This window comes from Hypomesus nipponensis, chromosome 5 (genome assembly GCF_054491055.1).
Source record: "Hypomesus nipponensis isolate SF chromosome 5, ASM5449105v1, whole genome shotgun sequence".
Taxonomy (NCBI): Eukaryota; Metazoa; Chordata; class Actinopteri; order Osmeriformes; family Osmeridae; genus Hypomesus; species Hypomesus nipponensis.
The window spans coordinates 6,665,858-6,691,316 of record NC_140365.1 but is presented as its reverse complement, the minus strand read 5'-3'; the positions used below and the strand labels follow the sequence as shown (position 1 = coordinate 6,691,316).

The window sequence follows — 25,459 nt, the reverse complement described above, 5'->3', positions numbered from 1 at the left end:
CTCACCCGGAACCACGCAACCAACCGGGCAGTCCCAAAATGGGGAAACTTGGAGACACATCAAGCCCACCCAAAACCCAGCTGTGTCTCCTATTCCACCAGTGTGTTTACCTTGGCTCTGAGAGAAGATGTCCGTGCAGAGGTCCTGCTCTCCGTCCGAGCGTCGGGGGGGCAGGAGGCAGAGCAAGGCGGCGTCCAGGTGGGGCAGGGTGCTGACGCTCAAGGTCAGGGCGGGGTTCACGAACGCCGTCCGCATGTCGGACATGCCCAGAGCCGACGCTGGTTTACCATTCAGCAGGAGAATCTCGTCCCCAGATCTCAGACCTGCAGAGGGAGGGAGGGAGAGAGAGACATGGATGGAGAGAGACAGTGAGAGAAACAGACAGAAAGAGAGTGAGAGAGGCAGACAGAGAAAGAAATTCACTTTATTTTGGGGAAGGAATGTCTCAATGTAAAAAAAAGGAATGTGAAGGTACCAGAAAGGACACACACACACACACACACACACACACAGTCTTCCCTGTGGGCCATTGAAAACCGGTCAAAGAACTACAAATGGAATGACAGTACAAATAAACACTACGTGCAGAGAGAGGGAGAGTCTGTGCTGTCAGTCATCTGGCTTATGTCTGTTGGTGCCTTTCCACTAGCTTGACAGCTAACAATTCAGTTATTTACTTTTCAACAAAATCACTTGCTTGTTTGCTTAAAGTAACTATGGATCTGACAAGACAGCTGTAGAATAAAAGCCTGATCTGATGCTATCCCATAACCTACAGATCACAGCTTGGTTTACCAACCACGCCATAGCCCCTCCCTTCCACCACCTGCGCCCCACTCACTTGATTGGCAATTAGCTCTCAATCAACCAGCCAATTAGCAGATAGGATTTGCAATAATGCTGAGTGACCGTGACAACAGTTAAGAATCCACAGAGCTCCTGAGCCCTCACACAGGAGCCAGACAAAGACAAGCTTACTGTACCACACACACACACACACATACACACACACACAGGAACATCAGTCTTCTTATCCCTGGACCAGACTTCAATCTCATTTTATATCCCTTAATAGAATAGCAGACAGCCTGCAACACTGAGATATGTCTGGGCTAATATGAGTGTGGCAATGTATGTCCACACACACACACACACACACACACACACACACACACAAGCAAACACACGCACACACCCATACACTGTCCCACACACATACACGCACGCACAAGCAAACACACATGCACACACCCATTTGCACTCCCACGCACACATGCACACACACACTTTGCCTTGGGCCGTGACCCAGTTGTCTAGGATGTGAAATGTCAGCTGTAGCTAAGAATCTTTATGGGACAAAAGAGAGTTAACCCCTTTGGCCACATAAATGTGTGTGTGTATGTGTGAGGGAGCAGGGTGGGTTGATGGTATTAAGACAGAGAAAGAGAGAGAGAGACAAAGATAAAGATGTGGAAAGAGAGAGAGACTTCCAGGGCTATTTGTCCAGAGCTGCCCTGGATTCTCAGTAGTCCCTCCAGCATTTATACCATACCATACCCCCCCCCCCCACCCCACCCCCCCACCCCCCAACCCCTCCCTGTCCCTCTATCCATTTCATGATTCACTGAATACACTCCAAATGGAGGTCTAGTAAAATTGTCTGGCAGCCACGAGGCCTTTGCTGTTTCTTCCGTCCTGTAGAGAGTAAGTCAGCGCCTCTGGCTAGTGCCCCTCCTGCTAGCCTCATTTAGCATGCTAATGCAGGATGCAGGCTCCTGCTAGTTCCTAGCTCAGGGCCACAGCAGTAAATCACGTCAACACTCTACTGTGTACCCTTTCTCTGTCTCTCGCTCTCTCTTTCTGTCTTTCTCTCTGTCTCTCTCTCTCTCTGTCTCTCTGTCTCTCTCTCTCTCTCTCTCTCTCTCTCTCTCTCTCTCTCTCTCTCTCTCTCTCTCTCTCGCTCTCTCGCTCTCTCTCTCTCTCTCTCTCTCTCTCTCTCTCTCTCTCTCTCTCTCTTCTCTCGTCAGCTGAGATGGTCATGATACTGAAGGTACCGCAGGACCTACAAGCTATGCGTGTGTGGGCGGAGAACAATTACTTTCATTTACGATAACTCATTCATCAGCATGCTGGGGGAGGAAAGGGAGGAGGCGGAGGAGGAGGAGGAGGAGGAGGAAGAGGAGGAGGAACACAGACCTTTGGCAGTTGCCAGTCCTCCAGCCTTCACCTCAGTGACGTGAAGCTGCTGAGTTCCCTCCTCGTCCACCACCGCGACGGAGAAACCTACGTCACACACACACACACACAGAAAGGGACAAAGGGGAAGGCGGGAGAGAAAAGACAAGTGTTATTCCATGGAGGGCATTGTCAACCAGAATGTCAAGTATGCACACGTTCTCCATGTGATGTGTTCTCCAACAGCGTGGAGGGGAGCGACCCTGTGACCCCAGCCGGCCTACCGTATCCCAGGGTGCTGGACTCGGCCCGGTCAAACCGCACCACACGTGTTGCTTTGGGGCAAATCTCGATCTCTTTGTAGAGCTGCGGGGCAGATACAGTAAATGGAGTGGATTAAAACGCCGACAACAGCACACCCAGTGTTCCGTGTGCCGCTGGTCTGAATGCAACACATTCATCCTCGATCAGATGTCTTAGCCAGGATGGTGACCAGAGGGGGGGTGGGGGGGGGTCTGTGGGCCTGCTCACCAGCCTCTGACCCTGTCCTGGGTGGATGTGTTGGGCCACGTGAGCTGTGTGTGTGTGTGTGTGTGTGTGTGTGTGTGTGTGTGGAAAAAGACGGGGACAGAGGAGGGCAGTGTGCTAGCTGGGCTGGACACCGTGGAGAGATGCTAATGTTCTATCGCGGACTGGGCATGAAAGAGAGGGCGGAGAGCCCTTTGATCACAGCGGTGTAACAGACGCAATACACCAACAAAGAAAGGGGGGGTGGTGGTGGGGGGGGAAGAGTGGATGAAGGAGAAAAAGAGAGAGAAAGAACAGGGCGAGACAGAGAAAAGAGAGGGGGGAGAGATGGAAGAGATAGGGTGAGAGAAGGAGAGAGAGAGAGAGGGTTGGAGTGAGGGAAAGAGAGAGAAGGACAAAGAAAGATAGAAAGAGAAAATGAGGGAGGTTGATTAGTCTGTGTGAACGAGTTCAGTGTGTCCCGTACAAAAACAAGAGATGAAAAATAACAGCTCTGAGAATTAGGTTTTGGGGTTACCGTGTCTGGATGTGTGGTTTGTTTTAATCAAAGCTAAGTTTTGACAAAAACACACACACACACGCACAAAAGCACACACCCACACACACAAGCTCATACAAACGGCAAAGTACTACATTCAGAATACATGAATGCGCTGTGCATAATTTATGCCATATGCTGCATTGCTGTCTATTGCATCTTGGGAATTTCATACGCATCGCAAAACAAATCTACATCTCAGTCATACAAAGACTCACAAACACACACAAAACCCACAAGCAAACACACACAAGCAAAATAGTCTGCTGGGGCCCATAGACCCTTCATTCACACACATCTGTCTATTTAACATATATGTGTGTGTGTTTTCATGTGTGTGTGTTCATGTGTGTGTGTGTGTGTGTGTGTGTGTTGTCTCACCAGGTCTGAGATGTCCTCCTCAGGCTTGGGCACGTAGAGACGCAGCTGCCCCTCCACACACACCTTCACACGCAGGTAGTGGTTCGAGGGGTCCAGTCTGTGAGCCTGGTGGAGGGAGAGAGAGGAGAGGTGGAGGGAGAGAGACGAGAGGTGGAGGGAGAGAGAGGAGAGGGAGAGGAGAAGTGGAGGGGAGAGAGAGGAGAGGTGGAGGGAGAGAGACGAGAGGTGGAGGGAGAGGTGGAGGGAGGGAGAGAGGGAGAGGTGGAGGGAGGGAGAGGAGAGGCGGAGGGAGAGAGAGGAGAGGTGGAGGGAGAGAGAGGAGAGGTGGAGGGAGGGAGAGGTGGAGGGAGGGAGAGGTGGAGGGAGAGAGAGGAGAGGTGGAGGGAGGGAGAGGAGAGGTGGAGGGAGGGAGAGGTGGAGGGGAGAGAGGAGAGGTGGAGGGAGAGAGAGGAGAGGTGGAGGGAGGGAGAGGAGAGGTGGAGGGAGGGAGGGAGGGAGAGGAGAGGGAGAGGGAGGGAGAGGAGAGGTGGAGGGAGAGAGAGGAGAGGTGGAGGGGAGAGAGGAGAGGTGGAGGGAGAGAGAGGAGAGGTGGAGGGAGGGAGAGGAGAGGTGGAGGGAGGGAGAGGAGAGGTGGAGGGAGGGAGAGGAGAGGTGGAGGGAGGGAGAGGAGAGGGAGAGGGAGGGAGAGGAGAGGTGGAGGGAGAGAGAGGAGAGGTGGAGGGGAGAGAGGAGAGGTGGAGGGGAGAGAGGAGAGGTGGAGGGGAGAGAGGAGAGGTGGAGGGAGAGAGAGGAGAGGTGGAGGGGAGAGAGGAGAGGTGGAGGGGAGAGACGAAAGGTGGAGGGGAGAGAGAGGAGAGGTGGAGGGAGGGAGAGGAGAGGTGGAGGGAGAGAGACGAGAGGTGGAGGGGAGAGAGACGAGAGGGGGAGGGAGAGAGAGGAGAGGTGGAGGGAGGGAGGGAGGGAGAGGAGAGGTGGAGGGAGAGAGACGAGAGGTGGAGGGAGAGAGACGAGAGGTGGAGGGGAGAGAAGAGAGGTGGAGGGAGAGAGACGAGAGGTGGAGGGGAGAGAGGAGAGGTGGAGGGAGGGAGAGGAGAGGCGGAGGGAGAGAGAGGAGAGGTGGAGGGAGAGAGAGGAGAGGTGGAGGGAGGGAGAGGTGGAGGGAGGGAGAGGAGAGGTGGAGGGAGAGAGAGGAGAGGTGGAGGGAGGGAGAGGAGAGGTGGAGGGAGGGAGAGGTGGAGGGGAGAGAGGACAGGCAGAGGGAGAGAGAGGAGAGGTGGAGGGAGGGAGAGGAGAGGTGGAGGGAGGGAGGGAGAGGAGAGGGACAGGGAGGGAGAGGAGAGGTGGAGGGAGAGAGAGGAGAGGTGGAGGGGAGAGAGGAGAGATGGAGGGAGAGAGAGGAGAGGTGGAGGGAGGGAGAGGAGAGGTGGAGGGAGGGAGAGGAGAGGGAGAGGGAGGGAGAGGAGAGGTGGAGGGAGAGAGAGGAGAGGTGGAGGGGAGAGAGGAGAGGTGGAGGGGAGAGAGGAGAGGTGGAGGGGAGAGACGAGAGGTGGAGGGGAGAGAGAGGAGAGGTGGATGGAGGGAGAGGATAGGCGGGGGGAGGGAGAGGAGAGGTGGAGGGAGAGAGACGAGAGGTGGAGGGGAGAGAGACGAGAGGGGGAGGGAGAGAGAGGAGAGGTGGAGGGAGGGAGGGAGGGAGGGAGAGGAGAGGTGGAGGGAGAGAGACGAGAGGTGGAGGGAGAGAGACGAGAGGTGGAGGGGAGAGAAGAGAGGTGGAGGGAGAGAGACGAGAGGTGGAGGGGAGAGAGGAGAGGTGGAGGGGAGAGAGGAGAGGTGGAGGGAGAGAGGGAGGAAGGGAGAGCAAAGTTGTTTATTTAAACCATTGCAGTTGACTAGTTTATGAACATCAAATGTGACAGATCTAAATGAATAGACAGTGAAAAGACAGTGAATACAGACAAGAAATGTCTACATGTTGATTGAATGAACCTCCTGTTAAACAGGAACAGCACTGAGCCTGTTGAGATCAGTGGTTCTTATCTCAGATGTTTAGTGTCTCTTGGTACAGCTTGATTGGAACCATGACCACAACCTCGCAGTATGGTCCTGCCTGTTCAGTCTTCTGCACATGAACATGCATGTGTTCAGCCATGTGAGAGATCATACATGTGGCATATATACCATAGAGGGGATTAAATGCTCCAGTTCCTTGTGTCATTTTTTTGCCCACACACACACACATTCTCTCTCTCACACACACACATGTGATGCACACACTCACACACACACACAAGCTGTCACACACACTTGCAGTTGAGGGTCACTGCCACATATAGTTGTGTACATGGTTACTCTCACAGAGCCTGGAGCGGAACATATCCATCATCAGGAATGTTCTAGTGTGTCTCTGTGTGACAAACAAGTGTGTGTTGGGGGGCGGTGGGTGGAGAGAGAGAGCGGAGGAGATAAGCAGAGTTAGAGTTCATTTGTAATAATGTATATTACAAATAGAAACAATGTACAAATCCGAAAATGTATATAGAAATTTGCAAGTATGTAGAGACAGAAATGTAGAAAAAAATAAGAGAGACAGAGAGAGACAGAGAGACAGAGAGACAGAGAGAGAGAGATAGAGAGAGAGATAGAGAGAGAGAGAGAGAGAGAGAGAGAGAGAGAGAGAGAGAGAGAGAGAGAGAGAGAGAGAGAGAGAGAGAGGTACTTAATTGGAAAGAGACAACTACAAGAACAAGGAACAGAGAGAAGAAAGGCAGAAAGAAGAAGAAAGGTTCAAATGGTTTTGCGGGAACTCAGTTCCAGCAAAACGATCGAACCTAACCCCTCAGCTTTGGGTTATCACCACAAACTCATGATTCACCCATCCTCCTGCCCTCCCACCACACGCAGATTCGCATCACGCCCCAGTGTGTTTAAGACACCCTCTGACACACCACAGAAGCATTCCTGGAATCCCGGCCTCTCTCATAACTCTCTGTGCTGGGGCCAGGGAGTGCAGACTCCTTCATGCTCCTCTCTCCGGGCGTTTAGTCGGCAGATGTCGGACACGCGCTCGGCGTGGAGGCCGCCGTCCGGCATGCCGGAGAGGTTGGGCTGTCATCGTGTGGTGATAGAGTGTGTGTGTTCTGGGCGTGTGCCGGGGGCCAGGACTGGAACGCAGGATGGGTTTCGCACATACCTCAAGGTGAAGCGTGTACTCTAGGAAGTACGTATCAACCCTTCATGGATGCCTTACAGTCTGCATCGCACGATGTTCTAACCCCTCATCTGCTCCTGATACCGTGCTGCGAGGCATGCCGCGTTGCAGTCGGACATGACGTTCTAGGAGGTACGTTCTATGTTCTATGTTCTACGTTCCACATATTCTAGGTTCGACAAGGACTCGGTTCTCCGACGTGAGACCCACCTTGCAGACGGCGTCCAGGGCGTCCAAAGTGCTCTCTCCCGGCTGGATGATGGCTAGCACCGGCTGGTCGTTGGGGAGACACACCCAGGAGGGGGTCAGGTAGTCAGGAACCCAGATGTCCCTGTCCACGTTGTGCTGGGGAAGGCTTTTCACCGAGCTCACCTTCTCCTTCTGGAGGGAACGGATGACAGACAGCAGCAGCGGTTGAATAATTCAGACGGGGAAGCTTCCTGGGTCTAAGGTCATTGGCGGTTTGGTCGGCAACAGCGTGTTTATATTTTCATCTCACTGTGTGTGTCAGGGGTTAGGTTGCAGTCTAAAACATGTCACGCTGAGTCAAATCACTTCCCAAACAGACTGAGTCAAATGCAGCCTAAACATACGCCGGTGGCCTGGTTTCGGTGCGAGATTCAGCTCTGAAGGACAAACTGTTGTACAGTCATCCATTTACAGAGCAGTGCAGAGGAGGGGGCGCTAGACTCGGACCAACCAGGAGCAGCTCAGGATACAGTATTTCATAATGAACCGCTCTGTCATGTCAGCGCTTCATTCCCTCACATCCCAGCATCAAAGTGAGTGAACACTGGCAGGGAAGGAACATCTGAGCGGAATGGAGCGAACGGCTTTCCTTACTCTTGCTACTGTGTGAGTGTGTGAGTGTGTGTGTGTATGTGTGTGTGATAATATGAGGGCGTGTGTGTAACCCCGGGCCCTGCTCCCTGCCCTCTCGCCCTGTACAGTCTGCTGTGTGTGGACCTCCCTTCTGCCCGGCTGTCAGCCCAGCCCTGTGTGTCTGCTCCTGATAGCTTATCTGCTGCTATCGGATGACAACACTCAGACACTCCTTTATCCTCACGTCCTTCCATCCCCCCATCCATCCCCCCATCCTTCTGGCTCTTCATTCCTCCTATCGCCTCCATCGCATCCATCCCCCCGACTCCCTCCCGCAGACAATCTGCTGACAGTTAACAGTCTGCGCTGGTGGTCCCTGTTTAACTGAACTATGACCCCAGACTGTGTGTGTGTGTGAGTGTATGAGAAATAGACAAAGAGAAAGAGATACAGAGAGAGACAGAGAGAGAGGGAGAGGGAGAGGGAGAAGAAAGAAAGAGAGTGAAGGGGGTACATAAATTTACCCCTGTCTCCGTCCGAGTATGCGTGTAGGTTTGGAATACCACATTTGCACACACACGCATGGACACGCACACACACCCGCGCACACACCCAAACTGTATATACAGTACACACATCGACTGGGATGGGATTTTTGGACTCCTTCCCCCCTTCCCACCCCCCCACCCTCTCACTGTCTCTCTCTCAGTGTCTCTCTCTCTCTCTCCCTCTCCCTCTCCTTCCACAGATAGAGCAGACTGGGGGAGCCACCAGCAGTCCCCCAAGCCCTCCCCCCCCTTGCTCCCTCAGGCCCCCAGACCTCCTCTGCACCATCTGGCTCCCCTCCTGGCCCCATCTAGGATGCCTCTGCTGGGGAGAGCGCCCAGCCTGGACCCCCTTCCCTCTCTCCCTCACACTCGGGTGCAAGCCAACCCTCCGCCCAGTGATAGAACAGAGCTTCACAGGGAGAGATCAAGTCATGTACAGTGAGTTATGTATTTATGTAGGAATGTGTGCTGTGTTCATTCCTTGCGATGCTATGCTGGTCTCAACCCCCACTCCTTATCTACAGCACCGATGTGGTTCCCAGGCCCCGCCAGCTGAGATACGACGTGGGTGAAAAGAACTCTATCCCCCACAATCCCATTGGGGTTTCCACAGTCAGGAAGGTTCAGTGTTACCAGTGAATGTGCCTCCATCTGTAGTCCTGACAGCAGGCTGCTCCTCTCCCAGCTCTGCCCTCGTGTTTATCAAATATCGAGCGGACTGTGCTCTGTTCCTTTACTCTCTCTTCTAGCATCGCACCCCTCTCCCTCTCCCTCTCCCTCTCCCTCTCCCTCTCCCTCTCCTCTCTCTCTCTCTCTCTCTCTCTCTCTCTCTCTCTCTCTCTCTCTCTCTCTCTCTCTCTCTCTCTCTCTCTCTCTCTCTCTCTCTCTCTCTCTCTCTCTCTCTCTCTCTGAGGAACACAAACACACAACCCAGTGAAGCTGTGAGCACCATGAAGGACAGAGAGAGTGAACCTACCGACTTCTCGCTGGCCGAGTCTTCAAACATGCGCTCCAGGGGCTTCTTGGTCGTCTCCATGCCGTCCACGAACACCTGCAGCCACACGCACGCCACAAACAAAACGTCACAAACCCAACGACAGCGACAGAACGATCCTCACACAACGTGACCCACCCCCTCTCTCTCTCCCCCTCGCTCCCTAGCTCCGCCTTCACCATCTGCGACAGAGGAGAGAGTGGAGCCTGCGGGAGAGAAACCGCATGGTGTGACCCCCCCCTGACCTGGTTGATGGAGGGCCGTCCTTTGGTCTTCCTCTTGGAGGTGGTGTCCAGGCCCCAGAGGGAGGAGAAGCGGCTGCGGCGCTTGCTGGAGGGGCGGGGCATGGCCTGGTTGCGCTTGCTCACCACGCTCTCTGTGCGCGCCGCCACCTGCATCAGAGAGAAGGGAGGTCAGGAGGTCGGACGGTTAAACGCCAAGGGGTCGTCTTTCATACGCCCCGGGGCGGGGGTGCCAGGCCGAAGCTCTGTGCATCCTCGGACCTGGATGTCGAAACGAATCCTGCGAGCGCGTCGACTTGGTCGAGTCCAGACTCGACGGTAATAATAGGTCATTTGAGGCTGGAATGTAGACTTCAGAGTCCAAGTCGTGAGGGTGATAAGTGGTGCGATATTGATTACTAGTTAGGTCAGTGATTGTGTTGAGTGAGTGCAGGAAAGTAAAGAGGTCCTTTAAGCCCTGGGGCTGATGTAACTGGATATGGCTCTTTGAATGGGTTTATAGGCCAGGGGGAAACATACACATGCACACACACATACTCTAAGCAAACACTTTCAGCGGCTGTCGCGGTGACCTGATCCCTGCGATAGAATTGTTGTGGCATTTCTGGGTTAATATGCATCAGAGACCAGAATACTGAGCACTTTGTGGTTCGTTACTACTGTACGCTTGTGCGTCTGTGAGCGAGTGTGTGCATGCGTGCATACTTGTGTGTGTGTGTGTGTGTTTGTGACCCTCTACGTGCACGCGCGTGCGTGGGTGACAAGTCTCACGAGTCCGGCTTGGCTGAGTCATACTCGTGTGTCTAGTTCCCTAGTTGTAGTGCTCCACCACTGAGGCTGCTCCTTGCATAAGGTGCTGCGTGCCAGAGGCAGCTCAGAGCAGCTCAGAGCAGCTCTTTCAGCGGGGCGTCTCCTCAGGCACTGGGTGGTGTTCCGGAGGGGGCCGAGCAGGGAGAGCAGGGAGCAGAGAGGAAGGATTAGGAGACGCACAGAGAGAGTGCGTGAGAGAGAGACAAAGACAGGTGAGGGCCATGTCTGAGAGAAGAAGGGACGGGTGAAGTACCCAAACGTGAGAGAGAGAGAGAGAGAGAGAGAGAGAGAGAGAGAGAGAGAGAGAGAGAGAGAGAGAGAGAGAGAGAGGGGGGGGGGGGGGGACAAAGAAAGAAATGCAAGAGTGCACATGCAAGAGAAAATGTGGACAAGGGGGTAGGGAAAGGAGGTGGGACAGAGAGAGAGAAGAGAGATAAGGGGTGAGGCGGTTAGGAGGAAAGAGGAAGCGGGGGATGAAGGATGAGGGGAGGGGCGATGATGACAAAGAGGTGAAAGAGAGCATAGATGGAAAGATTGAGAGATAGGGAGAGGGAGAGAGGGGTAGAGGGGGAGAATGAAAGAGGGAGAGGGGAAGAGTGGAGGCTGATCCTGTTTGTGGGAAAGTGCCTTAGGGGTGGCGACGTGCTAACAGGCCAAGTATTGATCTGCCAATGAAATGCTGCTAATGAAAACGCCATTCAGCCAATCACTGGACAAAAACACCCCAAGCACTATTAAATCTGTCTCAGAGCATGTGTGTGTCTGTGTGTGTCTGTGTGTGCGTGTGTGTGTGGGGGGGGGGGTCTTGCATGTGTGTTTTTTCTCCTTCCTTCTTTGTTATGGTTCGGCTTACCGAGGTGGCAATTTGTTAAGACACACACATATGCGTGGAAACACACACACACACACATTCCCTAAACGTCTTCCTTCATTCTGTACATTCTGTAATATCTGTGAATGTGAACAACAAGGTGATCATGGGGACGATGAGTGTCAAGGTTAGGCCCTCGGGGGAAAGCACTCAACACTGGGGGACATGTGTGCACTGTGTTTATGTGTGAGAGCATGTGTGTGTGTGTCGGTGTGTGTGTGTGTGTGTGTGTCGGTGTGTACTCACCAGAGCGTGGAATGAAGACACAGAGAAGATGCCCAGTCGTCCCATGGCTAGCTTGGTGGGCCGGGAGGCGAAGGCCAGCAGGCGCTTGGGGTTGGGGAGTTCGCCGCCCTGCAGGCTGGCCAGGTAACAGCGGCAGCGGAACAGCTCCATGTGGAACTGCTCGAGGTTTTGCTCCCACAAGAAGATCTGGAAGGGGAAATGGGGAATCACATTTAATTGGATCTGTGATTTTAGACGATGATTGCATGTTATGAAATGTAGCCGCCCTAAAAAAATATGTTGAACTGGAGGACAAGACATCTGAGCTGATAAGGCAATCGGTGCTTCAGTCGGGCAGATACAACTGCACTTTCGTGTATTGTTATCGCTCGTTTGTTGCGCAGAACTGTCGATGTGAAATCAGCAATGTCATTGTCGGTTGCAATCATGGTCATTACCAGACGTGAAGTTGCTGTTTGGATGGGGCCGTCCTTGTTATCATTCAGCCATGGATAAATATCTAATTGGGGAGATTTACTGACTATTTATAGACAATAATGGGCGTTAAAGGGTGGGACAAGACACTAGCTCAAGTGCATCACATTTCTAGTTCACTGATTTATAAAGAGAAACAGGCGTGTCATGTGCCATTAATCACAAGGTTTTTGTGCGTCAGCCCTTTCTGTGTTTTGTCCGCACACCACCTTTTGACTTGAATCCTCCACACAGTTCGAGAAACGAGGCCCACTGTGTGTGTGTGTGGGAGGGGGGGGGGGGGGTTGTGATTGTGTTTCAGTGCCCAACAACTGTAATCTTCTGTGAGAGAACGGTCGACAAATACCCCAAGACATAAAGCCTGTTTCGGAGGCTTCGTGTTGTGGTGCTACCTGGGGTGTGAGGCTGTAGTCTCATGACAGAGATGTTACTCACTACACCTACCCCCAACCGCCACTGACCCTCAGCTATTTACACACACACACACCCACGCACACACACACACACACACACACACACCCACACACACACACACACACACACCCACACGCACGCACATGCACTTCTATCTCACAATAGGCCTCATTTCCCACTGGCAACACAACAGAGCTGTATAGTGAAGGTAAACCGTTTATGGTATTAATCATAGGTTAGAGTTTTTAGAGCTACACTGGCATTATCTACAGATTACCGATGATATCAAACAGGGTTGGCCTTTAGAAAGTGGTATTAATGGTCATGATAATGCCGTCTGAACAGGTTATTCTATTGTCCCACGTACACTTACAGTAAGTAGAATATAGAATCCTTTCATCAATGTTTGCATTTGAATACATGGGACAAGTCACATGCAAACAGAACATTGAAAACGTGTATCAACTGGCGTGTGGTTTTTTCTCTCACATGCACCTGCGCAAGTGTGGGAACATGTCGGGTGCGTGAATACACCCGTGTGTGCCTGCATTCAGATCCCTCCTTCTACCCAGTAGGGACGCTTTGTCCGTGCATTCCCTCTCTGACTGCAGATGTTCGTGCCCTGGGTGTGTTCAGAACAACAAACCACAGGGACTTTACTCAGCTATAACACACACACACACACCTACAGATTGTAGAACTGGTTGGGAGTTCCGTCCACATTTCTGTAAATCCCTGCCCGTCCCATCCCGAGGACAGGGAGGCAAAGATCAGTGCATTTCCTCAGACTCCTCCTCCTCCCTCCCTGCCTTTCCCCCCTCTCCTTGCTCCCCGCTCTCCCTCTCCCCGCTCCCCGCTCCCCGCTCTCTACCCCTCCCTCCCTCACCTGCTCCAGGATGGTCTTCCTCTTCTTGGTGTCGGTGACGGCCGACAGCTGCATGTCTCCCATCTTCTTCATCTTCTCGTCCATGTCGATCTTCTGCTCCAGCTTGCGGAGCTCCGTGCGGAGCAGGCGGACTGTGTCCTCGCGGTGGTGCTGGCGGGCCAGGGCGCCGGCGCACGCCGAGTGGATCGCCGTGATCCAGTTCTCCAGCTCCGTCTGGCCGGACGTCTGGACCAGAAGAGAGGAGAGGGGGGGGGGGGGGGGGAGTTTGAGTTTGACACCTCACAGGGACAGTGAGGGAAAGGATGTTTCGCAGACACCTCGTGAAGGACACTGACAATCTGATTGGTATTATCTTCATCAGTTTACCATAAATGTATCTACCTCACTGATTGAGTGCCATTTTGGACAGCAACCATGAATACAAATGTACACATTTCAATATGGCACAATAACTGTCACAGTGTGTCACTGTCAACATATGGCAGAGTGGCCTTTGGGTTTGTCAGTGACAAACCAATCACACTGACACATACACGGGCCATCTCCAACACTAAGAAATGAACGTCTCACTCAGTCTTACACGCGCACGTGTTCACACACGCACACACACACACACACACACACAAACGGGTCCTACCTGAAAGAGAAAGGCATCTCCTAGCGAGTTGCTGAGGCAGAAGACAAAGTCCTTCTTGGGGTGTTCGGGGACGGCCTGGACGATGCTGTTCTCTGCCCACAGGGCGTGTTTAGGAACACTGTTGTTGTCGATCCCAGAGCGGCCGTCCGTTTCATACAGAAACAGGGTGCATCCTGGGAAAGACGGAGGAAGGGGGGGGGGGATAGTTCAGTGAAAAGTACACATGTTCAATGAGCCTGTATCTGACCTGAGCATTCGAGCATCTATTGTTGGCAAATGTTTTGAGTGGTTGGAAGATTCACACTGCTTAAATGAAAGCCAGACAGTACAATAAACATATTAGATAGATTGAATCTCTCTCTCTCTTCTCCTCACTCCCTCTCCCTACCTCTATCCCTCCACCTCCCCCTCTCCTTCTCCCCCCCTCCCTCTCTCAGTTTGAAGAGGCAGTGCAACACGGCAAGGGTTGAATGGGGAGGATGGAATGTGTTTATTGTAGTCGGGTGAGACAGGAAACAGGATGACAGGAAGACAGGTTGTGCTTTCAGGCTAATGCAGGAGTAACGTTTTTCCTCCTTGAGAAAAAATGGATTAATGTAGTTTTGCGGAGTGCTTTGGGAGCCTGACTCTGACTAATACGAACAGGCTTGTTTGGCGTGTCAGAGTGGCCAGCAACGTCATCGAGGTGAACCAAGCACACCTCTCTGACCTTTAAGACCAGCGAGTCTTGAGTTTGAGCCCCGGCCATAGAGGAGAGACAGAGAGAGACAGAGAGAGAGAGAGAGAGAGAGAGTAAGAGAGAGAGAGAGAGAGAGCGAAAAAGAGAGAGAGAGAGAGAGAGAGAGGGGTGGAGGGTGGTGAGGGAGGGAGAAGAAGATATATTCTCAGGGCCAGAAGACAAAGGAAGGCAACAGTTGTTGTGATTATGAAGACTGATGAATGATGAGGCAGGTGGGGATGATGATGTCAGGGGAACATAATGCTGGTGACCTCACTGTCTCATGTCAGGGCGCTGTGCCTGCCAACCTCATGATATTGTCACTAGTCATTTAGTTCACCTTTCAGAGAGACCCAGTAGTGCTTCCATTTGCGCCTGGTTGCCGGCTCCACCTTCTTGTTCTTCTTGTGAACCAGGAAGTTCTTCACGGCCAACGCTCCCGCCTTTCTGACAATGCCTTGGGCGCAGCCAATCAGGGCGTCCGAAGGGTAAGCGGTGCTCATGGTCCCGCTGCTGCGCTCGTCGCTCACGGCCGAGCCCGCCTCCTCGGGACAGTCCCGCCCCGGTCGAGTCTGTGTGGGTGGGGGGAGGGAGGGAGGGAGGGAGGGTGGGGGGGTGGGAGGGGGGTGGGAGGGAGGGAAGCATAAGTGAGCGCCATCATCGAACCGATCTCGCTCTCCACCCCGTCGCCGCACGAAACAAATCAAAACAACACGCATCGGCAACACTTACCCATGCTTGGTCCAGCTCCTGTCGGAAGTTCTCGTACACGCCTCCTCGGCCTCCTTCCCCCCCGCCTCCTCGGCACCCCCGCCCCTCGCCCCCCCCGCCCCTCCCCCCTCTGCCCTCCCCGCCCCCTCCCCCGCTGCTGCTGCCGCTGTCGCTGCCGTTGAACATGCTGCTGCCGGCGGCCGAGTACACTGAGAAGGAGGCCGACATGGCCTTGCAGCGCCGGGACACCGACTCGCCGTCCATCTCCGTGGCGACGCCGTCGATGCCGCTGTCCCCGTACTCGCTGCCCTCGCCCAGGGCGCCGGAGATGTCCTGGAAGCACATGCACACACGTGAGATGGGGGGGGCGCACACACGCGGTACACACACGCCTGTGGCACACACACCACGCAGGTTGGAACAGGAACACCGCGACCTGTTCCTTGGCCTGGATGCAGTTACGGGGATGTCTTATCTTTCAATCTGAAGTGTGTGTGTGTGTGTGTGTGTGTGTCAGATGGAGAAGGTCAAGGCCTCATCACTGGCACTGGAGAAATCCGCCTGACAGCTTAGGCTGGAACCAGGGCTTTGGGTTTGAGTGAAAGTGTGTGTGTGTTTGTGTGTGTGTGAGCGCGTCTGTCTGTCTACCTGTGAGAAAGGGCAGTACAAGAAAAGAATGATGGTTGTCAGTCCGTTTCTTAGAAGCCTTCGGAGGAAGCTGCACACTTGGTTACTCTGAGCTGGGCTGGAAAGCTACACCAGCCATAACCTTCAACCTCAACACTCCTGCAAACTGTCTCCGTTTTAAACCCACGAAAGAAGCAGAACCTCGGTTCAACTAGCCCACCGGCGTACAGATCAAACCGAGCCAGCCCTGTCCTTTGGACCTCCATCGGTCTCGTCACGTTGTGGGCCCAGCTCCAGACTGCAGTGCAGAAACACCAGAGCTCTCCCACACAGGGGACACCATCTCATTACCATGACAAAGAGCCTCTGGGTTCAAAGAGAGGAGGATTCTCCCATCATTAGTACCCAGAGGAGACCGGTGGGAAACAGGCGTGTCTACCACCCATAGCCCCCCCCGCTCATCGGCACCAACACGCATCACACAGGCTAGCGCTCCTCCGGTTCACAGGAGAACGGTCTTGCTGCATTTGACGGGGGGGGGTTAGGGGGGGGGGGGGAGATTTCAGATGGATCCTTCCCCTCCTCACACATGTCCCTTATATCTCTCTTCCTGCCTATTTTTACCCTCCCCGACCTCCTCCTCAGCGCCGCCGCATGAATGTGTGATGAGCACTTAGAGGGCTCTGTGTGTTTGTGTTTCGGGACACGCTTCTCGCTCCCCGGGCGCCGGGGATTCTGGGTACTCAACGGGGGGGGGGGGGGGGGCGGCATTCTGGATCGGTTCTGGTTAACCGGCAGTCCCGTGTGCATCCTGTACGACCCCCCTGAGGACGCGTGGCGCGCAAGCGAGCACGTGCACGCAAAGGACACGCGTCAGTCACGCGGGGGAATGATTCTAATGCGTGCTGATCCCGTTAAGAGAGCTAGCCTGGTGGCTTTGGTGCTGTCCCCAGCGGACGGAAGTCACTCATTCAGTTTTTCCCTTGTTCATTCATTCACTCGTTCACTCACTCACTCATTCACTCATTCACTCAGCCCCCTCATTCAATCAGGCCCTCATTCACTCATTGACGTCTTCATTCACTCGCTCGCTCATTCACGAACTCATTCACTCACTCATTCACTCATCAAAGTCTTCATTCGTTCACTCGCTCATTCACGAACTCATTCCCTCCCTCATTCACTACTTCCCTCCCTCCCTCTCTCCCTCCCTCCCTCCAGGCTCACCTGGGTGGTCTTGGCGCGGCGTCCCTGGAAGGCGGGGCAGGGGGCGGCCGGGATGTCCAGGAGCCCCTCTGACAGGCAGTGGGAGCGGCGGCAGGGCAGGGTGAAGGCTCCGTACCCTCCGCCCTCCTCCTCGGCAGGGGACGTCAGCCCTTCCTCCCCCTCTCCCCCGCGCCTCTCCGCGCCCTTCTCGCCGTCCCGCCGGCCCTTGGCGTAGCGGTTCCGCTGGCCCCTCAGCACCGGGCTCCTCTGGCTGCACAGGTGGTCCAGGGACGAGGCCCGCTCTGCGGAACCTGCCGGCGAGACGGGTGCAGCGGGTGAGTTTGTGCGTGTGCCTTGGCTTGTGTATCCGTTTGGGGACGTGTGTGTGTGTGTGTTTTGGGGGGTGTATGCGCACAGTGTGTGTTGGTTTGCGTGTGCATGAGTGTGTGTGTGTGTGTGTGTGTACCTGACGTGGCCCTGGGAAACTCCTCCTCCTCCTCCTCTCCGCCGTCGATCATCTCCTCGGTGCTGGTCAGGTGCTCCTGGCTGAGGTCCGACAGCGAGAACTCCAGGCTGTCCTCCCGCCACATGTCAGCTGACTTGGAGCGCTTCTTCTTGAAGCTGCCTCCCTCCCTGGGCCCCTCGCTCATCCTCTGGAGGTATGTCACCTCTCCCTCCCTGTCCCCTTCCCCACAGGACAGCTCCCCATCCTCGCCCTCCCTCTCCTGAGCGATAGTGTCCGCCTCGGAGGTTTCCGGAGTGGGCGTGGCCAAGAGGTCGTCGTCGTGCTGATAGGACTCCGGCCTCATGGTCATAGCGACGCGGTCGGTCCAATGGGGGTTGAGGCCGAAATCGCCGAGCGCATCCGATTGGTCGAACGGCTCCAGGCCGTTCTCCGCCAGGGACTGTGGGATGCTGGGGGTGCTGGAGGAGCGCGTGGAGGCTTCGGAGTTCCGGTGTTCCGGCTTCACTGATGAGGTGTGTCGGGAACGCCGGGAAGAATTCTGCTGCTGCTGCTGCTTGTTGGAGAGACGGAGCGAACGGGACGTGTGCTTGCGGGAGATGTGTCCCGCCTCGTTGCCATAGAAACCGCTGTCGCCATTCTGGCTCTCCACGTTTCCCATGATTCAGCTGTGGCAACGGAGAAAAGAAAGGGGGTCTTTTATCTTACGGTGGTCTGGTTACTTCAACCAGAACACAAGTGTCCTCTCCTCCCGCTCTGACTGTTACATAGTGCTGGGCGCTGTATTTATATCTCGCTGCTGAGTCAAATACTGTAAGGTCACTACCCACTTGGGTTGAGTCAGAGAGAGAGAGACTGAGAGAGAGGAGGAGAGGGAGGGAGGGAGGGAGGGAGGGAGGGAGGGAGGGAGGGAGGGAGGGAGGGAGGGAGGGAGGGAGGGAGGGAGGGAGGGAGGGAGGGAGGGAGGGAGGGAGGGAGGGAGGGAGGGAGGGAGGGAGGGAGGGAGGGAGGGAGGGAGGGAGGGAGGGAGGGAGGGAGGTGAGAGAGAAAAAGGATGGAGGGAGGGAGGGTGAGCGAGATGAGAGAGAGAGAGAAAGGGAGGGAGGGGTATGTTTACCTGAGCGGTAGAGCAGGGAGCCCACTAGCATCTCCAGCCTGCCAGAGTGTCGTCTTTCAGCGAGCGCATGGTCCTCCACTCTGACGCAGTCTGCTCCCCGCAGCAATGGTGGGAGGGAGAGAGGGAGAGAGGGAGGGAGATCAGAACGACACCACTTCAAGAGCAAGGTAACATGGGCGCTTTCCAAAACTTCAAGTGAGGCAGAGGAAGAGGAGGGCGAGAGGGGGAAGGCTGGCAAAGGAGGCCCATGATGTCAGACGGCAGGACGTGCAGTAGAGAGAAGAGAAGTGGATCTATGTGCAGACAGATGTAGAAGATAGAGGGATGAGTCCAGCAAGAGGAGGAGCTGGGGAAGGACGGCATACAGGGTCCACAGTATGGCCTGGAGTGAGACAGTGACGCAGATAGGCATGTAAACACATGGGCGGGTGCTATTTAAAGATGCATAGCTGGACACACACACACACAGACACGGAATTGTGCGTGTTCACACGCACACACACGCACACTCACACAAACCAACAAACACACAGACTCACCAAACAGAGTCTTAAACAAAGCCCTGTATTGTGCCAGCCTTGGGCATGTGCTAATATGAAAATGGAATTTCAAAAACAACCACGACACAACAGCATCACTTTGAACTGGGCTGCGAGCTCTTACATGAAGACAACTCTCACCAGAAATGAAACCAGGAAGTGTATGGGCTCACTCACACACACACAGGCATGATTATGGATGAAAGTAACTAAAGAGCTTCTTTTTTTTGCTGAAACTCAATTATATCATTTCTGCGTATATGACCTAATTTCCCCTAATCCCAGCCCTGCACTGGAGTAGGGTGTCATTACCATAATGTACTTAAGTAGAGTGTGTGTGTGTGTGTGTGTACGTTGTGTGTGCATGCATGTGTTTGCGTGTTTGTATCTGGTAGAGTGCATGTGTGTGGAGACAGAGGTCACCCTCTTACACTGTGGGGTATTGTATGGATATCATCTGAAGTGAATGACACACAGAAGACAGGCAGAACACACCAGGGACCTGTGTGTCGAGACACAGGGGATGGAAGAGCGAGTTGTGGAGAGAGCTAAAGGAAGACATACAGAAAGAGAGAGAGAGTTTGAGAAATGGAGAGGAATAAAGAGAGAGAGAGAGAGAGAGAGAGAGAGAGAGAGAGAGAGAGAGAGTGTTGTAGAGAAAGAGAGAGAGAGAGTTTGGACAGAGTAGGAGGTTACAGAGAGTTAGAGAGGCGGACGGAGAAAAAAGGACGAGAATATGACATTTCACCTAGCTTGTCATCAGAAGATGTCATGAATGCCCCTGAATGTTCCTCCTTGTGGTGTGTGTGCGTGAGTGTGTGTGTGTGTGTGTGTGTGTGTGTGTGTGTGTGTGTGAGTGAGTGTGTGTGTGTGTAAGTAAGGAAAGACTGCGCCACTGCAGTGTAGTCAGCAGTCCTGGCTAGCAGGCAGTTACATAAACTGAGTTTGACCCCAATATAGTAAGTCTCTTCTCTCTCCCCCCCTCAACACACACGCTTACACACACGCTTACACACACGCTTACACGCACACACACTTTTCACAATCCCCCACTATACTGCGAAGAATGATAGTCTCTGTCGCATCAGTTCAAATGAGATTTCCCCCCCCGCCGCCCCCGTCCACTCATCTTCACTCATCAAACCGTGACACTGACACCTGCATCAACCCTGTCTCAACTCTTAGCGTTCTCAATCTCCCTCCCTCCCTCCGTCCCTCCCTCCCTCCCTCCCTCCCTCCCTGTACTCTCCCTCCCTGTTTCTCTCTCTCTCCATCTTTAGCACCCCTCTCTGTCTGTTGGTCAGCCTGTCACTCTCCCTCTCCCTCTCCCTCTCCCTCTCCCTCTCCCTCTCCCTCTCCCTCTCCCTCTCCCTCTCCCTCTCCCTCTCCCTCTCCCTCTCTCCCTCTCCCTCTCCCTCTCCCTCTCCCTCTCCCTCTCCCTCTCCCTCTCCCACTCCCTCTCTCTCTCTCTCTCTCTCTCTCTCTCTCTCTCTCTCTCTCTCTCTCTCTCTCTCTCTCTCTCTCTCCTCCTCCTCTCTCGGTCTCCCAGAGTGGGATCACATCTGTCTCCCCCGTGATGCCGTGCGTGGCCCGCCGGGGAGAGCCTATCCCAGGACACTCCCTCTGCCCGGAGAGAGAGAGGCCCGTCCACATGCAACCGCAGAACCGCAGCACCGAGCGCAGCACTTCAGCGGGGCGGGACACCGTGTCTGGTCCAAACCTTTCAACGTGTTTGAGTCAATGGCAGGAGGAGGAACGGGAGTTTGCGATCGCACGCAGGCATACACACACACACACACACGCACGCATGCACACACACATATGTGCAGCACCTTGTGTACACATGCATGCACACACAGTAAACCTCTCTGACACCTCACAGCAGGGGGAAACAAACCGCTCTGTGTCCTCCAGCGGTTCTGAGAGAGCAGCGTTTAGACTTGTTGTTTTTTCCTGTTGCCTCGGTGCCCCGGGGCGGGGGGAAAGGAGAGGAGAGGAGGAGAGGGTGGATGAGCTCCCCCCAAGGTCCCATAAGGAGCAGAGAGGTGAGGTGTGGCTGGAGGGGGGAGAGACTATGGTGAGAGAAAGGGAGGATGGGGAGGGGAGGGGAGAGTTAGGAGGAAAGGGAGTGTGCGAGTCCTGATATAAGGACGGAAGCCCTGATATCAAAAACAAGAGGGGGATTAGGAGGGCGAAGAAGAGGAGAGAGAAAAATTGCCGTCGAGATGCAATTCTAGGAGACAGAGGTGTAATAAATCTTTGATAAATCCATTGTGGAGGGGGTGGAGGGGGTGGAGGGGGGGGTGGAGGGGGGGGGGGGGGCCCGATTGTAAGTGTGGAGGATATGGATAAGTAGATAGCCAGACTCTCGTCAGGCTTAAATAGACACAGCTAAGACAAAAGAAGGAATAAAATCATCTCTCTCTCTCTCTCTCTCTCTCTCTCTCTCTCTCTCTCTCTCTCTCTCTCTCTCTCTCTCTCTCTCTCTCTTTCTCTCTTTCTCTCTCACTCTCTCTCTCTCTCTCTCTCTCCAAGGCTATAGAATTAATTTTAGTTCACTGACACACCTGGCAAATGGTGCCAAAAATCACTACATGCAAATCATTATGGGGAAACACACACAAACAGGTACAAACAAAAAGGGGTTTCAGCAGACTAGACTGCCAGTGGGTTGAAACATCAGTAACACATCTTCATTTGTCAAAAATGCTTTTCTTCCTCCTGTCTTTAGTCAGATGAGTGAATCTCCTTCCCGTCTGAAGACGAAGTGTCTGTTTGGTTGCAGAGATACTCTACTGTGTTCCTTGCCACACGGTACACAGCACGCCACACACACCATCCACCACACATCACACAGCAGGTAAGCAGTGCAGCAGAAACAAAGAGTGAGAGAGACAGAGCAGAACTGCACACACACATGCACACCCACACATGCAATATCCACACCCTGGCTAAATATCAGGGCCTGTTGGAACACCCCTGCCGACAGCCCCTCCTGTGCCCCCCCCCCCCCACCCTCCCACTCCACACCTGTCTTCAGATCCCAGCCCCGCCCCACACACACACACACACACTCTCTCTCTCCCATCTCTCTCTCTTTCTCTCTCTCTGTATCTAAACCACTAATGAGTGATTCGTTGAGGTCTAACTACCACGCTTTTCATTTGAAGTCCGGATGGTTACAGGCTACAGACAGCAGATGAATGGATGAGTTAATGAAAGGATGAATAGATGAGTGGGTAAATGGATGAGTCATGTGGTAGCGGACATCCTTACCAGGTTGTAAACCAGACATGGGCAGAGCAGGTCAAAGCGGAGAGAGAGAGAGAGAGAGAGAGAGAGAGAGAGAGAGAGAAACAGAGAGGGAGAGAAAGGGGGAGAGAGAGAGGGAGAGGGAGGGAGAAGGGGAGGGGGAGAGGGGGAGAGGGGGAGAGGGGGAGAGGGGGAGAGGGGGAGAGGGGGAGAGGGGGAGAGGGAGAGGGGTGAGGGGGAGGGGGAGGGGGGGAGAGGGGGAGAGACGGAGAGAGAGGGAGACCTCCAAGCGCTGAACCCTCCTCCCACTCCTGACCCCTCACTCCCCACTCCCCACCCGACCATCTGACCTCTAAAGCCTAGACCCCCCCCCCTCACCAAAGACTCCGACCCACCCTCCCCTCAGGTCCCCCCCCACCTGCATTCCTCAGGGGGTTCCCACAACCCTCTGGAGGGGTGGGGAGGGGTGGGAGAGGGGGTTAGGTTACTAAGGTGCTCCTTGGGGTGAGGTGGGGGGGAGGTAATGGAGGTATTTTAAGGGATGGGCATCCGTTATTCTTCACCAGGCTTAAACAAGGATTAGAAGTCATAAAACAAGGAACATCACAAGACCCCTTGAAAACACAAGACCTCCCCATAACCCCCCCATAACCCCCCCCCCCCCATGCCCCCCCCTTCAAACACACACACACACAAACACACACACCCACTCACTTCACCGATTCTGTGGAAAGGCTGGGCCGTTATCAATTCAAACTTCTGTTGTTGTTTACCCTGTAACCCTGTAACCATGGGCCCATTGCCTGGATACAAGACATCCCAGAAATAGTGAGACTAAGATCCCTATCAGACTGAGAGTGTGTGTGTGTGTGTTAGTGTGTGTGTGTGTGTGTTGGAGGGTTGTCGCGTCTCTGGATGTCATGTATGAAATAAGCACAAGAGATACGCTCTGATGCGCTTAGATAACGTTCCATTGTAAAAACGCAGGCACATACTGACACATGCACGCACACCCCCCCCACACACACTTGTGACTGGAGAGTGAAGGTAGAATTCCCAGGGAGAGGGAGATTACCTTCCCATTCCCCCTGATGGGATCAGACAAGATCTCCTCTCCTACTCCTCTCTGCTCTTCCATCTCATCACTCTGCTCCCCCCCCTCCTCCCAGTCCCCCCTCCTCCCAGTCCCCCCCCTCCCCCCTCCTGTGTGCATTGATGTGCCTGTGTTTGAGGACGAACATCTACCTGTGTCACTGTCGAGAACCCAGCTACACTCGAGTAAACTCATGACAAACCTTCAGTAGGAAATGCTCTCAGACAAACAGAGATGGAAACGTAGTGCTCTAATGCACACACACACACACACATACACACACATACACACACACATACAGACACATACAGTACGCCATACAGTATAATGGCTTACTGTGTGCTCTTTTGCTCCAGTTTCTCTAGCTGGCTGTTACCCTGGCTGGGAGCTTCCCATAGTAGGGGATTAGCATAATTTAAGGACTGCCGCCTTCTCCAGGAGCTGGGAGATGATCCACGGCTCTGGGAGCCCTGGGGGAGCACAGTTCCAGGGGAACCTACACACTCAGCTCTCCCCTCCCCCCACTCCCACCCCCACCCCCCCCATAACCCCGCAGATCCTCCAGAGGTCAGGACTCTACCACTTCCTCCCTTGAACACGGCAGGTAAGGAGGGATGAGGGACAGGGGATGTGGAGAGGAGGGGATGACGGCTGAGAAGATGAACTGGAGGCTCAGGAAGGATCCGTGATTCCATCCTGGGGTGTGTGTGTGTGTGTGTGAGTGTGTGTGTTGGGGGGAGGGCAGAGGGGGAAGGGAAGAGAGGGGGGGGAGTGATTCCACCTTGAGAGTTCTGACGTCTCTCCCTCCCGACGCCGTGGCTCGTGTTAAAGGACTGGGTGTGTGGAGGAGGAGGGTGGAGGGGGGTGGAGGGAGGTGGAGGAGGGAGGTGGGGGGTGGGGGGTGGAGGAGGGAGGAGGGACGTGGAGGGGGGTGGAGGAGGGAGGAAGGGGGTGGAGGAGGGTGGAGGAGGGTGGAGGGGGGAGGTGATGTGTGGAGGGGGGTGGAGGACGGTAGAGAAGGGGGGAGGAGGGAGGAGGAGGGTGGAGGAGGGTGGTGAGGTGTGGAGGGGGGTGGAGGAGGGTGGAGAAGGGGGAGGAGGAGGGTGGAGGAGGGTGGTGAGGTGTGGAGGAGGGTGGAGAAAGGGGTAGGAGGGAGGAGGAGGGTGGTGAGGCGTGCGAGGCGCTGGGACACGTTCACACTACAGTGTGTTCTGACACCACGCTCTACCTTCCAATGCTATATATATCCTGCTCGCTCAACATGGACCAGACTGCTTTCAATCTGCATACACTGCCTGTTAAACTCCATCATATCTGATGTTGGATCCACATACACGACCATAACTAAATAAAGATAGCTCAACATGGCTGGTTTGATGTTTTTCACACACTGTCGACCACCTCAGATCCTTCTCCTTCACCTCAGCTCCCCCATCCGATCAAAATCAGTTGTGTATTCGCAACACGTCAACAGAAATGACAGTAACGTCCTCTCGGTGAATCTGGGACTGCGATGAGCTTTTACTTCAAAATTAACTAAGCGAATAATCATGTGGCGGCTGTCTGGTCCTTGGTGATTGGCCGGGCCAGAGTCGTGTGAGAGGGGGGGGAGGTGGGGGGTGAGTGAGGAGGCGCAGAGGGAGACTAAAACTGTGTTTTACATTCACACGGTAACCGTAGAAACCCCCTAAGCCTTAGAGTCTAAGGAGACAAAAACATCTGGGGGTCAGGGTGTGTGTGGGAGAGACAGAGACAGGGCCAGAGCCAATGTGCATGTGTTGAGAGTGTGTGCTCAGTGGATGTGTTGAGTGTGTGTGTGTGTGTTGAGTGTGTGTGTGTGTGTTGAGTGTGTGTGTGTGTTGAGTGTGTGTGTGTGTGTGTGTTGAGTGTGTGTGTGTGTGTTGAGTGTGTGTGTGTGTGTTGAGTGTGTGTGTGTGTGTGTGTTGTGTCATGCTTGGT

At 54.2% G+C, this 25,459-nt stretch overlaps 1 protein-coding gene across 1 annotated transcript in view; it reads right to left on the bottom strand.

Annotated features, from left to right (window-relative positions):
* The window catches only part of tiam1a (TIAM Rac1 associated GEF 1a), a 48,318-nt gene that overhangs the window by 14,953 nt on the left and 7,906 nt on the right, over positions 1-25,459 (bottom strand). Inside the window, exons 2-16 of the mRNA XM_084698580.1 lie at positions 18,617-18,706; positions 17,503-18,167; positions 17,058-17,347; positions 15,225-15,536; positions 14,833-15,064; positions 13,775-13,947; positions 13,138-13,362; positions 11,364-11,549; positions 9,440-9,586; positions 9,177-9,251; positions 7,041-7,211; positions 3,623-3,727; positions 2,460-2,541; positions 2,197-2,283; positions 111-323 (exon numbers count right to left, since the gene is read on the bottom strand). Of these exons, the coding sequence (XP_084554706.1) occupies positions 111-323; positions 2,197-2,283; positions 2,460-2,541; positions 3,623-3,727; positions 7,041-7,211; positions 9,177-9,251; positions 9,440-9,586; positions 11,364-11,549; positions 13,138-13,362; positions 13,775-13,947; positions 14,833-15,064; positions 15,225-15,536; positions 17,058-17,347; positions 17,503-18,160 (2,956 nt within the window). The 5' untranslated portion in view covers positions 18,161-18,167; positions 18,617-18,706. The remainder of the gene's footprint in view (positions 1-110; positions 324-2,196; positions 2,284-2,459; positions 2,542-3,622; positions 3,728-7,040; positions 7,212-9,176; positions 9,252-9,439; positions 9,587-11,363; positions 11,550-13,137; positions 13,363-13,774; positions 13,948-14,832; positions 15,065-15,224; positions 15,537-17,057; positions 17,348-17,502; positions 18,168-18,616; positions 18,707-25,459) is intronic.